Below are 15,581 nucleotides of genomic sequence, written 5' to 3' on the forward strand. Positions count from 1 at the left end.
AAATTTACGATTTTAAATTGACTCACACTGGTACATCGATAAACGTACCCCATTCCAGTCGAAATTCTAGTACTACACAATGTTTGTTTGGGACCGAAGATAGTACCAGCAACAATCAATACGAAACTAACGATTTTAAATTGGCTCACTACACGAAACGAAAATCAATTATTTTATACATTTCATTTGACACATGAGCCGAGACATGAGCTTCATTAACTTTTTGCAAGGCGTCTGCTTATTAGTTGACTTATACATTTTATGAATAATCAGCAATAGAAATTTTCCAAAAGGTATAAGGAGATTTCTATCCGTGTACTTGACTAGCCTATTGGTCCTAAGCAAACGATTAACGTACCCCATTCTAGTCGAAATTCTAGTACTACGCAATGTTTGTTTTGATTCGCTATGAAAGTTTGACAGATAAAATGAGGGGTTATTGGTTTTTCCTATGTTTCGAGGGGTGAATCGATTAGCTTGGGACCGAAGAGAGTACCAGAGCTGAGCCAAAATGTTGAGCACGTTATTTCGGGACCTTCTAGTCTTAGAGTTACCTCTATGGTACCAGAGCGGAGCCAAAAAAATGAGCACTTTTCTTTGGGACCTACTATTCTTAGAGTTACCTCTATGGTAGAAGCGGAACATCAATGTCGTTTTTCCGCTTCTAGTAATCGAGCCAATTCCTTAGATACCCATATTGCATGAGTTTAGATGCATTTACGCTGTTTAGATCTTCGACGAATTTGAGTATGGACGGTAGTGATTCAACATACGTGTCCAGCAGTGTTTCAATCCACTAATCTGCAATAACCGGTGAGATGGAGTTGCCCATGGCCGTTCCGAAAACTTGTTCGTAGTGTTGGCCGTCAAATTTAAAATGCAAAACTCTACTATCACTAAAAACATCCACCAACGCCGGTGGTGCAGTGGTAACCGTGATTGCCTCTCACTCCAAAAGGCCTGGGTTCAATACCAGTCGGCGCCGCTAGGATTTTCTGAGGCATATAAACTCTCTGATCACGCCTTCCTTTGGAAGGGAAGTAAAGCCGTTGGTCACCGGTACTTGATTTGATGGGTCAATGGTAGGGTCTAGTTGTAGGAGCTGCCTCCTTGGGGTCGCTAGCATTGATGCTCAGCACGGAAAACAAGATCGACGGCAAACAAATCAAGGGAAAAAACTGATCCAACATATGTTGGTGTTTGGACTGATTTCGTTCCATCTTTTGTTAATCGTGTTGGACACTAACGACTTGGGTATCGACGTGAACAGTACTTTCATGTCCAGTGAAATGAGAACAGGTTTCGCCGGGAGGGTAATACCAACCGGTGGAAACTAACGATTTTAAATTGGCTCACTACTTGACTAGCCTATTGGTCCCAAGCAAATCAATTAACGTATCCCATTCCAGTCGAAATTCTAGTACTACACAATGTTTGTTTTGATTTGCCATGAAAGTTTGACAGATAAAATGAGGGGTTCGTGGATTTTCCTATGTTTCGAGGGGTGCATCGATTAGCTTGGGACCGAAGATAGTACCAGAGCTGAGCCAAAAAGTTGAGCACGTTTCTTCGGGACCTACTGGTCTTAGAGTTACCTCTATGGTAACACTGTGTATAAATTCAGAGACGGTGAACGAATCGCTAATATGGAGATTCTCATTACTTCCTACCAGCCGAACAGCGCCATCTCTGTAGAAAATGGCCTGAAGATAAGATTTATTACGCAGTTAAGAGTATGTAAACAATACACTTCAAAGAGATACTATGTAAAATATGGTTGATTTCTGTCCAGTGGGAAGAAAGTTACAGCTAGTTGAGTGCATTCCACGTGCCGTCGTTTCTACTGTAACCGTTGGTTTCATATACCTATTTGCATTGACTTTGTCAAGTGCACTAACATAGAGTTACGCCTTTCAACGCACCTTGCATTTGGTAGTCAAGTGCTGCCATCTATATGTCACAAATCTGTGTCCATTTTCTAAGCAAATGAATTGGGTCTACTCCAGGATGTCTTAAACGCTGTCCAGACTGAGCAGTTATAACATGTTATAACGGTTGTCAATAATTGCAACACAGAAACCACCATCAAGATAGCGCTATAACATGTTATAACTCTGTAGTCTGAACAAGGCATTACACTGTAAATCCAAGCTAGGGAAGAAACATAATTATCGGGTTGAACAGTGGGGGGCTTGTCCAAAAAATGAACAGGAAAATTGTAGGCACCCTGCAATTCTAGAACTTTCTAGTTACTTCGGTCGGACTGATTCGTTCTTTCTGGGTCAAGACTTCAAGGAGGTTAGAAGGGCGCGGCGCGTTAATATAATCGAGGTTGTACGTTGTGTAAAAAGTGTGTGGTTCTCTTTATAAATTTATATTTTTTTTTTCTATTTAAGATTAATTATTAACTAGTGGTAGAGAAGTCAGAGTGTTAGTACGTGTTAGTAGAGGTAAAAGTGTTAGTTTGATTAATAAAAGTATGTCCTAAATGTTAGTATTACCTACCTAGGGGTGCTGTGCCGGAGAAAGGGACCACTGTCCATCTCCAATACGAAGAGTTACCGGAGTGCAAAGGTAAAAAAGTTAATCTTTTGAGCGATATTAGGTATGGCTTTTGAAAATGTACCCTAAATTTGGTGACGTAAGACTAATCTAAACTTTAACAGGCCAAGTGAGGCCTTTTTCCGTTCGTCTAGATAGATCTAGGACCACACAGCACGTTAATCGACGGTCAAATACCACGTGGACATTGTTGTCCTCCGGAAAATACATCCCTGAGCCAGAAATCGTCCCTGCGGGTGCTCCAATGGAGGCCACGGCAGATGAGGGATTCATTCGAGCGGTAAGGTCCACCACATCTCTCCAAGTACGCCATTTTAGTGGCAGAACGACGGCTAAGATCGGCCATTGTTTCGGTCACTCTGGGAGTTACACATCGCCAGAACAAAGGCTGGGACCATCCACTGTGTCAGCCATTTTGGGAAGCCTTGCGTCCCCTGGATAAGGCCATTGTTTCGGCCACTTTGGCTGGAAGTCACCACGGAAAGCGGCCATTGAAATTGACCATCACCTGAGGCCTCCCGGTTGACTGGATCGACGGTCAGGTGGCCATTGAAGAGCAGTGGATCACCACCAATAACCACCGTAGTTCATCAGTACCTGCGTCCGTAAGTCACCACCACCACCACAGCACCCTCCTGAGAAACAGTAAGTCGCGCTGGTTATGTTTTTTTTGTTGAAAACCGATATGCATGCAGAGTTAGGACATAAGACAAAGCACGAAAATTGTTAAAATTGTTAAATTGGTAGACAAACACATACACAAACAAGTTAAAAACGTGATCACGTAGTAGTTTGTAGTGAGGTTAAATGTGGAAATAAATAATACCCGATGTATGAAGTTCGATTTTCAAACCACAAATAAGTAGCTTTTCTATTAATAGAAGAAGATAGTCTTCCTTGGGTTTCACACCTTTTATTTGAATTCGTTCTACTACGTTGAAAACTTCATACAAAGTGGAAGTTTCCCACCCCTGGACATTATGGACATTTTCTAGAAGTGAATAAAATTTTATAGGAGTTCAGTTCTTAGGGTAAAAGCTCATAGAAGTTCATAGAAATCCAGGGAACTTCGTTAAACTTCAGTAAAATTTCAAATTATGTAGTAGAACTTTATCAAACTTTAATTTTTTATTCAGAAATATTAGGAAGCTTATTAAAGTTTGGCATTTGTTTTACCTTCATTGAGTTTCTTTGATCTTTAGTGGCTTTAAAGATGTTCCAGTGAAATTTTAGAAATTCTTGGAATTTAATATAAATTCGAAGAGTTTCTCAGTTTATTTTTTAAGAAAACAGCGTACAAGCAACAATCAATACGAAACTAACGATTTTAAATTGGCTCACTACTTGACTAGCCTATTGGTCACAAGCAAACGATTAACGTACTCCATTATAGTCAAAATTTTAGTACTACACTATGTTTGTTTTGATAAGCTATGAAAGTTTGACAGATAAAATGAGGGGTTAGTGGATTTTCCTATGTTTCATCGATTAGCTTGGGACCGAAGATAGTACCAGAGCTGAGCCAAAAAGTTGAGCACGTTTCTTCGGGACCTTCTAGTCTTAGAGTTACCTCTATGGTACAAGTACGAAAAACGTACATGTATAAGAAACTTCAATGCAGTTAACGAAACTTTTTTTTATTAAAGGAAACTCTATTAAAATCCTGAGAGTTTCTTTTGTCTTCAGCAAAATAGAGTGTTTTAAGGACTTGTTTAGACTTTCATATTGTATACAAATACTTCAGGAAACAGAAAATAAAGAAATTCTTGAAAATCCGAAAAGTTTCATAGAAGGGCAGGGAATGTATAGTAAATAGTTCAGCGATCTTTTTATGAGTTGAGCACATTAAATATAAAATCGTGAAACTTCGCAAAACTTCTTGGAAGAGCAAATCATTATGTAGAAGTTTGAGGAACTTCATAGAAGTTCGGCTAGGTTTTCGAGAAATTCGTGGAATTCAGGGAGTTTTGTAGATAGGAATATTGTAGAAATTGAAGATGTTCTAGCATGATGATCAAATTTCCGGGAACAATGAATGAAACATAGGAAATATTTACAAGTTGATAAAAATGTAGATGTAGTTTGTGTAAGCTATATTTTTTTATTAGACAGACTTTCAGCCAGTGGCTGGCTCGTCACTTAGCTATAAAATATTGTTTAAGTTCAGAAAACTTCGTAGAACTTTCCAAAAATTTAGGGAACTTCATTGAAGGTCAGGGATAAGTTACATGGATTGGAAAGAAGTTCAGGGAGCTTTGTTTGAGTTCATGGAATATTATTAAAGAATCTTTGTTGCAGTACAGGAATCTTCGTATAAGTTTTATTGATCTTAGTAAGTTTTTCATTATGATTGCAATAAAGTTCTCTGGATGTTTTAAAAAAGTTTGAAAAATTAAAAATTCGTCCAGGTTCCCACTGATGTGTCATTTGCCAGCATGTTTAAACATCATGTCTGTAGGAATAAAGCATTAATATAATATTATTAAAATTAAAGATTCAATAGTTCGTTTGCGATTCCTTATTGGTTATTGTTTTTTCCCTTGATTTGTTTTCCGTCGATCCTGTTTTCTGTACTGAGTACCAATGCTACTGAGGCCAGGGAGGCAGCTCCCACAACTGAACCCTACCTATTGACCCATCAACTCAAGGACCGGGGACCAACGGCTTAACTTCCCTTCCGAAGGCAGGCGTGATCAGAGATTTTATGCCTCAGAAAATCCCGGCGGCGTCGACTGAGATTGAACACAGGCCCTTTGCAGACAGAGGCACTCACGCTTACCACTACACCACCGTTGCAGCTGAATTGTCTTTTGCTTACAGTACTAATGATGCATCTGACATATGGTTGTCAAAATGAATAAAAATTAATAATAATATTAATAAACGCAGAAACATTGAAAAATTGAAACAGTTAACGGTGCATTAAAGTAGAACGATGCATAAACGTCATTAAACGCATTAGCGATGGCATGGATTCAACCCGTACTGCCGATAACAAGCTGCGACAGTATTGACAATCATAACTATAAAAACAAATTTCAGCAATTTTTTGCAAGAACATTGAAAAAATAGAGTATTGTAAAATAAATGCCACGGTTTCTTTGGAGACAATCATTCGAGTGTTGTGTTATGTAGAGGAGTCCTAGAATTTTGTGGCTATAATTTCATGGAAATTTTGGAAAGAATTCAAATTTAGTGGACAAATCTTCGGATACTTCCAAGGAAATTCTTGAAATAAAAGTTTTTAGTCATCAACTTAAAAACCCTGCCACAAGTTAAGTTTTATGAGCAGTTTACTAAAAGGTTTAAATTCGCTCCAAAAAATTGCCTCTAGTTCAATTTCCATTGACATTTCAAAATCAGTTAAAATCAGTTAAAAATATTGTTTATCATTTCAATACCACTAAATCATTTTACAGATTATCACCGTTTGTATCAAATTTCGCAAGTTTTATTTTAATCTTCTTCATGATTGTCAGAAACTTGGACAACAGTAAACTTTTTATTTGTTGCGGCCCAAGTACAAACAACATTTTTGATAATAACTTTTCTTCATTTCTTGCACACTGCATATTTGAATTTTAAATCACAGTAAACATAAATCAAACCGTAATTACGAAACATATGACTGCATTAACCTCTGCAAAGTAATCTGAAATACAATAGAATATTTTAAATTTAATAACGCCATAAGACATACAGTCAATAGACAAAATGGACACCCGAACAATTCCTTTCCATCCTTCCAAGACACCCATCCTTTCGTATTACCACCAACCGTCTCCGCCTCATCCCGCAGGATAGCCTCACTCCTGTCCCTAATGTGTTACCGTCATCCTCAAGACACTCCCCCTTTTCATCACGTCATCTCACACCACAAAACTACGATTTCACATTTTCCACTGTTTCCATCCGCCAGTGAACACCAGGAACCGCCCTTTTTGCGTTTCTATTGCAGCAGCAACCGCTCGGGAAAAATTTGTCACGTCACAGTCACCGTTCTTCCTGTACGGCCTAAACTCGCTTCCCGTCTGGAATTCTATTGTGATGAATCATACACTTTCGCTTTGTCGCGCGACGTTTCACTTTTTTGTGGAGGGGATGTGATGCTACATGACCGATTTGTTTCGCGACATTTAGCGATTATGTTGCGTATTATTCCATGTTGCTGCGCAACATGGGTGCTACGTCGCAGCGTTGCAACCAATACACTCACATTCCGTGTGATCGTGTGTGTGTTCGGCTCGGTTTCGAGTTCGGTTCCGATTCGGCCAGCGTGTTGCATCCGACCGAGGACGACGATGCTGATGGGTGCAGCACGAAGCTGAGGAGAACAAACCTCATACCATATGAGGTGCAAACCCGAAGAACCGATCCTGCTGCAGCACTTCAGTTCTCGATTGGCAGTGAACCTGTGTGGATGTGGTGCTCTCCAGCTAATCCCTTTCTCTCGCTGTCATTTGGTTGTGTAGTTGCGTTTTGAGTGTGTAACATTTTCCGCACCTTCAGTTCAGTCGTGCTTTGTGCTGTGTTGTAATTTTCTCTCATCCTGTTGGGCGCTTGATTTTTTTTTTTTTGACTTTCACGTGTGCGTCTCTGCCTCAAGACGGAACAGGTTTCGCAGTGTCTGGACTTGCTGCAAACGCTTCCCTGTAGGCTGGACAGTAACAAAGTGCTAATTTTTAAGTCGAGTGAACGCAGATGGATTTCTATAAACGGTTGAATTTTGTTAAGAAAAGATTAAAATAATTGATTTGCGAAAACGTAGAAATCGAGTGGACTGGAGGCAAATAACAAACGATGGCAATCGCATTCTACTGTGAGGACGAAGATCCCAAGATGCAGTACACCGGCAGTAGTCAAGCCTATTACGCGGCTGCCTATGGATACCACCAGCACAACCACCACCACCATCAGCAGCAAGCTCAGCATGGTGTTGCGGTAGGACCACAGCAGCATCAGCATGCCGGCAGTGGCCAGGGCACTGTTGTTGACGAGAATAATAACAACTGTGCACTGCACGGCGGTGATGGTGGTGAAAGTGGTGGAAGCAGCGGTGAAGTGCAGCACGGTGCAGCTACCGTGCACAGTAGCAACCGGCAGTTGATGCGAGTCCTGCACCAGGTGCTGTACCGGTACACGATGGAAGGTAAGTGAGAAGTCGGAGTGAAATTGCGGTGCTTACAGCTCCGGCTTTTGTGTTGTGATGCGTTGTGTGTGAGTGTGGCTTGTGGTGGGTGATGAAATGCGGTGGACGTGTTGTGTCATATGGGAGATGTGGGGCTGATGGGTTCGAGCTTGTGGAAACATGTGATTTTGATAATTGGATTGAACTTGAGCTTGGGTGAATGGTTGTAAAATGATGAATGGTTAATGATAATAAATTTTCTAAATACTTACTAAGCGGCAGTGAGGTCTTTTAAGAAAAAAAAAAAGTTTAAAAGCAAATGGGTTGTTTAGGGGTATTGAGGTAAATACATATTCGTTATCTGCATTAAAAATGGAACCGACATCTAAAAGTTCATAAATTTTGGTATACTGGAACAATTTTAAATAAGTACAATTACATTAGCAAAAATCCCCATCTTAGCGCTCCTTGAAGGGACTTTGTATGGGAGCGTGCTGTGAACGAATAGATTTAGTGTCAACGATCAAAAATTTAAATATTGATTTAAAAACCGAGATGAATGTCTACGGGATCGATAAAAATATCGTTGTAATCAGAAAACGAAGCTCTATCAGATGATGATTAAAAATCGGTATATTTTTCGACGCTATATAAGCCAATTGACATGGTTCGTAACACATGTTTTAATAATGCTTAGGAGTTGTCCTTCATGATTGAATCAAACTTTGGCTTGAGAAAGAATGAATACAACGAGCTGACACGTTTCTCAAGAATCATGTTAGCATTACATGCAATGCTGGCTCAGTTTTTGCAGTTGGTAAAAATTTCAGAGCGAACAGAGAGTGGTTGAACCAGAAGGTTTCAAAATGCAAATGACATGTCACTGCTTGTCCAGATTCTGCCACATGCTTTACACATTATCGTCGTCCTTTGTATCTTTAAAGTTGCTCTCAAAGCAGCATTTTAGGAACCTTTTGATGGTATCCGATGAAGGGGATGATTATCTAAATGAATCATATGTGACGAGTGTTGGTTGTTGTCATAAACCGAATTTCCGTGGATGTAATTTCTGATGATGTTGGCATGAATACTGATGTTTCCGCAATCTGCATCATCGTGAGAAAGCAAGGTCCTTTCAGTGTTTGGGAATCGTCCCTATGTTTATATTATCATTTATTAAAGTCACTTAAACACTATTAGATAATGCGTTTTTTTTCGGGGATGTGATTTGAACTCGTGACTTTGGCGTAAGAGGTATGGATGTTAACAGGCCAGTCTCAAAGTTACTCCATGATGATGCAGCTGCGAAAACCCATTTGTTTTTTTTTTATCAACAATAACTGGGCGCAGACATATCAATCAACATGCGTTTTACTTATAAAAGCTGTGCATTAAAATGCATAAGGGAAGACTTGAATTACTGTACGCCAATTTAAGCAAAAATGCGCTGCAAACTTACTTAACATAATCAGTGTTATCAAATGATATTTTTCAGCTCCCGTACACTATCAATATCACGCGTGATATTGGAACAAAATATCATGCTTGATATTGATTTTACAAGCACTTTGATATCCCGAGACTATTCACAACGTGTAAAATTGTAGCTGAGAGTTGACTCGACACAACAATGATTCCGTTGCACATCGTTTTCTTAGAAAGAGAAAGTATAGTTTACTATCTCTCTTTACTCTTCACCGATGGAAGACACGAATCTACTGCTGCCAGCAGTGAAGGTAGTTTCGGGTCGCATTCGGGTGTTAACCAAACATTTTAAAACTCAAACTCACCACGATTTGGTTAGAACTGTAGCTGGTGAGTTTTGTTTGCTTGAGATTCGTAGCTACGATATCACAGCTTGTAATATCATCCGCCTTAGGATGTATTATTTGGACCGCCTTAGGAATGGTCCTATGAAGAGATGTACCTACCTAAAATTCCAAAGGCATAAAGGAGTTTTGGCACTCTTTTTTTAACAATATTTGTTCCAAATTTAAAATGAATTACATTTCATTTCAACCTAGGTGCTCCAGCTACTACATTAACTTATCAGCCTTAATTGTTATGATATATATCTAAGTGTTTTTACAATGTTCCTGCTGTGGTACTTGAGTATTTTAAGCCAGTTTTCTAAACCTGCATAGTTTTAGCCCTTCAATTTTCATTTGGCACTGTTGAATGGAGAAATATAGCTCCACCCATGGTGATGAAAACAATCGCTTGAAATGAATTTCATCGAATTAAAAAATATAGAATTAACTCTAGCATGCTAAATTTACTTTAGAAAACATTATGCAAACATTTGAACATATTTTAGCATGTCAGTTTATATACGTTTTGTTTTCATGGTACGTATCAGAGAATTTCAGAACAGTTGCATTATTTTCAGGAAAATTAAAGGATTTTTTTTGAAGTTCGGAGAAATTCGGGGAACTTCAAAAAAGGTCAGGAAAGTTCCAAGACCATTAGCTTAAGTTTGGATACATTATCGATGTTTCAAAAACCTTAGGAAACATCCTATGCGTTCAGCGAACTTCCACAAACTTCAGGAAAGTTCCGAGAACTACATGAATCTTCAAAACTTTGTGTGTGAACCTGGGTGTCGATTAACAGACGCTGCGCTTGCAAGGTCCGTATCTCATCCACTCGGTTGTCAAAGTGTAAAAATGGTTTCGAACCACCAACATTGAGATTATCAGGCTTGTGTCTTTACCACTGGTCTATCGACGCTTAGAATATCAAGAATTATCAAGATTAAAGATATTTATGGGTAGGTTCCGAGAATTTAAGTTCAGTGCTTTAAACTTCATTACATTTTCGTGAACTTAGATCGAGATGTTTTTAAGACAGGTGGGCAGGAACTCACGGTCTCCCAGTGTTGGTGAGTTCTTTGCTGTTAATGTTCAAGAAAAGTTCACTATTTTGCCTTACAGAAATTCAAAACAAAACTTTTTATCTGCGGATTTGGACAGTTTTTGACCTGTTTCATACGACCGGAAGGTGTATGCTGGTTACAAATGCCCTGCCAAACTGATTTCCTACGCAATTAATCAATCTTTGATGTGAATTTCTCTAATAAACACGAGGAGCATTTCTTATAGCAAAACTTGCCATAACCAAATGGGCGGTTCATTTTAGTAAACAAACTAACACTTCTTCCGACTGTGGCACCTCTCTTACTCGCCTAGAACTCAGATGACGATCAGAGAACTTGACGATACTTCCATAAACTTTAAGAAAATTGAAGACCTTTAAAAAAAAAACTATGTTAAGGTAAGTTCAAAGTCTTATTGAAAATTCAGAGAGCTATCACATGCTGAGAACTTGATGGCGGTTCCACGAACATCCGGGAAATTGTGGAAAATTGAGGGAGGTTCCAAAAACTTCAAGACAATTTTATGAACTTCAGGTCCGTTCGATTAAGTTCATAATAATTGCATAAACTTTTCAGAATTTTCCACGAACAAACTCTAGAGAACTTCACCGTCAAATTGCAGAAACTTAAACGAAGTTTCAAGAACTTTAGGAAAATTTTGTTAACTTTGTTATTTTCATTAACATCCGAAAAAATGCCAGAACCTTCAGGAAGATCTGACAATTTTATGGAAATTTCAAGAATATAAAGGAAGATCCGAAAACATAAAGAATTTTCAGAACAACACAGAAGTTTTAAGATCATAAGGGTAGGTTCCATAGATTTCTGGAAAGATTCGACAGCTTCAGGGAAGAGATAAAAGAGCGTCAGAGCAGATTGATTAAACTAAGCAATATTTCAGGAACGTCATGAGTTTTGAGGATCATAAAAAAAAAGTTATGTAACTTCAGGCAGTTTCATGATTATCATGAAAATCATGGAAACTTCAGGGAAGATTGGAGATCTTCATATAAATTTTGACTCCTTTAGGGCAGTTCCTGCAAGAATATCCAAAACTTAATGACAGTCTAAAGAACATCAGGAGACAGTTTTGGGAAAATATAAAAAATCAAAGCTCACCAATGCCCAAGATCTCCCTTGATTTTTGAGGACAAAAATCAACAATCAAGCAACTGCGGATGATATTCCGAGCAGTGGATACCGTAGCTATGAATATCAAGCTAACATAACCAACCAGCTACAATTCTAACCAAACCGTGGTAAGTTTGAGTTTTATGATTTTTGCTTTACACCCGAATACAAAACCAATAGGGGAAATGAATTTAATGTTGGTCTAAATGCCCCTAATTTGGGCCCATACATAAATTCAGCAATCGACTGAAATTTTCAATAGCGACCAAAAATATTAATTTGTACCGTCCCCATGACGCGTTCATTTAGAAAAAAATTGATAAATAGCAGATTTTTAGCGATGGGCCTAATCTTAGATAGGCCATATGCCAACATTAGAGCCATTTCACCTACTACCTTCATTGCTGTTAGTGGCAGCAATAGCTTCGTGTCTGCCGTCGGTGAAGAGAAAAGAGATAGCAAACTACACGCTATTTCAAAACCGCCAAAATTTGGGAAGAATCCACCCAGATCGCTCAAAACTGAACGTACCCAAAAGTGGGTAAACTATGTTGGGAGTGACAAGTTGACACACGGACAACATCGAAATGAATCCGATTGTCGTTGTTAATTTGTCAACTTGTCACTCCCAACATAGTTTACCCATTTTTGGCCGATTTGGGTGGATTCTACTCGAATTTGGGTGCATACTTTCTCTTTCAAAGAGAACGATGTTCCCATATCACGCGAGATGTTCAGAGCATTGAGAGCGGAAAATATCATTTGATTGATGATTTTGCCAACACTGTCAGGAGGTTTAGAGAACAAGACAAATGCCAGAAGCTCCACACACACAAAAAAAAGTGCTACAGCTGAAAACTTCGTGAAGCTTAGAGATATTTAGGGCAGTTTGATTAATTTCAAGGAACATACTAAGATTTTTTAAGGTTTCATCATCGGGTCTACGGTCTAGTAGGACACCAGCTCTCTGTCAGGTAACAAGGCTGTTTTATGTCTGGCCGAAGACGGCGGTGACACCAACAATCAATTCGAAACTAACGATTTTAAAATGGCTCACTGCTTGACTAGCCTATTGGTCCCAAGCAAACGATTAACGTATCCCATTCTAGTCGAAATTCTAGTACTACACTATGTTTGTTTTGATTTGCTATGAAAGTTTGACAGATAAAATGAGGGGTTCATGGATTATCTTATGTTTCGAGGGGTGAATCGATTAGCTTGGGACCGAAGATAGTACCAGAGCTGAGCCAAAAAGTTGAGCACGTATCTTTGCGACCTTCTGGTCTTAGAGTTACCTCTATGGTGACACTGCGCCCCTTAATTTTGTGCAACATATGGTTCCAGTTCCCGATTATCCGTGACTCCGCTGGAACTGGGAATGCATCCACCGCCTCTGGGACTATCTGCTAGATGTTTTGGTAACCAAACGTAGCGGGACCCTGCGCCAAAGATGTACGGTCTCACCTGACATCCACCGCCTCTGGGCTTCATCAACGGGTCTACGATCTATCTACTATGCGCATTTTTAGTTTGCCAGGGTGAAAAACTTTAAAAGTTTGCGTTTAAGGCAGTGAAAGTAAATGAATTTTTACCTACACGCCCACTCACAGTTTTTGATACACTTTTTTTTTAATTAGGCACAACTTGCAGTGCATATATGTATATTTTTAATTCAATAAAGCTTATTTTTCAATTTTCATAAATCCCAAATTCTAATCACAACATCTTTTATCCACTCCATTCCAGGTGTCCTCGGTCCAGACCAAACATCCTGCATCTTCTGCAACCGGATTTACTATCTGTTCCAGCTGCTCTACTGACATCGGATCGGATCGCATTACGCATCGGAAGTGTATTCTGCACTGAAAACTAAAGTTCCAGTAAAAATCAATTAAATTTTATTACGAAAAAACAAAATCAACAAAAATTACAAAAAACACAATCATCAAAGCTTACCAACCGACCGGACTGGATTGCTGTCTATCAATTCAACAAAGTTGATGGTAAGTCATATCTTGCAATCATCGTTCTTCCTAACACACCTTTTGACTGGTTTCGTTTCATTTTCCTTCCATCGAACAGCGTTGCCAAGCAGCCATCTTTAATCCCGATTTGAGAAAGACACTCCGAAGCAAGCACTTCCTCCTCGCCGGTCGGTTTCCTGTGATGAAAGCAATCGTAACTGAAGGCATTTGAGTTTCCAAGCGAGAAATATATTTAGTTAGCTAGCATAAGCGTAAGGCGTAAGGCAATTTGATCAAAAGACAAGGAATGGTTTAACTTTTTTGATTTTGCTTCGTCAATATGATTTTTATAAACACTGTTTTTTTTTTGTAAAACAAGTTGTTACGATAACTTGAAATGCGTATTGTCGATATTAGGTCCAAGTACTGACTAGCATCTAGGTGTTTCCTTCTCTTATTTTTTTTTTTCCTTTATGTTAGTACTCACATAATTTGATCCTCGGTTTAAAAATCCCTTCCCCTCATAGAAAATAAGATATTCAAAGACAAGCGAAGACAATTTCTAAGATTTCCCAAAATTTGGAAACGTTCCCAGACCAGAGTGAGAACCAGGGCCAGGGGACGTTACCGAATTCGAAAACAATCAGCCACTTCCGTTCGATGCCAAGGAAGATGATCTCAGTTCTAGTTTCGTAAGGCTCAGCTGCTGCGACTCCGTTGGGAGTTTCATCAGATAGTACCACAGTTTATTTTTCTTTTCTTCTAATTCATTATTTCATCATGTCATCGATTTAGGAAAATTGTGTTTCAATCACTTTATGGTAAGAATCATGCATTGTTTACTTCTTTATTTGTGCTAGTTTTATTTTAAGAAAATAAACTTAATTTGAGTTCTTAATTTTCGTAAATCCATGTTTAGTCCTGTGAAAGAAAGCATTCCAAAGAATACTTAAGGGGTACGATTTATTTTTTTAGCTTTGCTTCGTCGGAAAATTATGGATTTTGATCGGCTCTAACAGGGACAGGGAAATACACCAAAATTATTTCATGCAACGGATAAAATTCATAAATCTACCTTACTCGTATATTGGAGGTACAATCTAACTCCCACTGACTGGCAGTTACATTATGGATAGAATCCTCCTGCAACCATCTTTTATATAAATAATTGCAAGAAGCTTGACTAGAAGCTTAAATCCGGCAGTTAGAAGGTGACAGCATTATCGCAACTCCAAAAGCCCATTTCAAGAACACAAGCATTCCGCTCCAATACATTACAATGTGGGAATCATCAATTATGTACTGGAACTTTCAATTAAACTGTATTGCTTGATTAACGCGTATTTAATTAGTTGGAAATGTTGTAAAATTAGCATTTGGCGTCATATTTGAGAACCGAAATTGACAATCGTCACTGACAGCTGCTTTTGGGATTTTCGAACACTGAACCAAAATCGTTCCTTGAAGACCGAGTTGGAGACCTTGGTCACATGGTTACACATAAAACATTCAAGACAACATTTAAAACAACTAGTCCGATGATAGCTTGCAAGATAAATTGAAAAAAATCTGATGCTATTTGAATAGAAAAGTAAATGAAAACTGCATTTCAGCGCATTGGCACAAGAAGATCCTCCGACCAACCTATGGACTACTACACTACTTAATTTCATGAGGACACCCGTCTCCACACATATTTCCAGCGGATCGGATTGTATACATCAAACAGATCGATCCATCTTTTACTGAGGCTTCGAAGAATTACAGTTATTATCCGGTTGTGATTTGTTTCATTTTCTGCTTATGTTTGACAGCTGTGGATGTTGCTTCTTCTCATTTGTGAAATTTTTATGCATGCCATGATTTCTGTAAATCAGCAATATCACTAGTACCAGTACTTGTACTCGGAAATGAAGTATGA

The 15,581-nt window shown here is 38.8% G+C and overlaps 1 protein-coding gene across 1 annotated transcript; it reads left to right on the forward strand.

The window, feature by feature from the left end:
• The first annotated feature begins 6,973 nt into the window (after nucleotides 1-6,973).
• On the forward strand, nucleotides 6,974-14,427 carry LOC135698641 (uncharacterized). Its single transcript, XM_065218699.1, has 3 exons — nucleotides 6,974-7,711; nucleotides 13,443-13,699; nucleotides 13,779-14,427. The coding sequence occupies exons 1-2, from the start codon at nucleotides 7,363-7,365 to the stop codon at nucleotides 13,514-13,516; spliced, it is 423 nt and encodes a 140-aa protein (XP_065074771.1). The 5' UTR covers nucleotides 6,974-7,362; the 3' UTR covers nucleotides 13,517-13,699; nucleotides 13,779-14,427.
• Nucleotides 14,428-15,581: the final 1,154 nt, after the last annotated feature.

The sequence above is a fragment of the Ochlerotatus camptorhynchus genome, unplaced genomic scaffold, assembly GCF_037179485.1.
Source record: "Ochlerotatus camptorhynchus isolate MF236.1 unplaced genomic scaffold, CSIRO-AGI_Acam_v1.1 ptg000092l, whole genome shotgun sequence".
NCBI lineage: Eukaryota > Metazoa > Arthropoda > Insecta > Diptera > Culicidae > Ochlerotatus > Ochlerotatus camptorhynchus.

Coding starts and splice junctions, on each gene's coding strand:
- LOC135698641 (XM_065218699.1), top strand. CDS start 7,363: ATGGCAATCGCATTCTACTGTGAGGACGAAGATCCCAAGATGCAGTAC. Junction 7,712..13,442: donor GTACCGGTACACGATGGAAG/GTAAGTGAGAAG, acceptor ACTCCATTCCAG/GTGTCCTCGGTCCAGACCAA.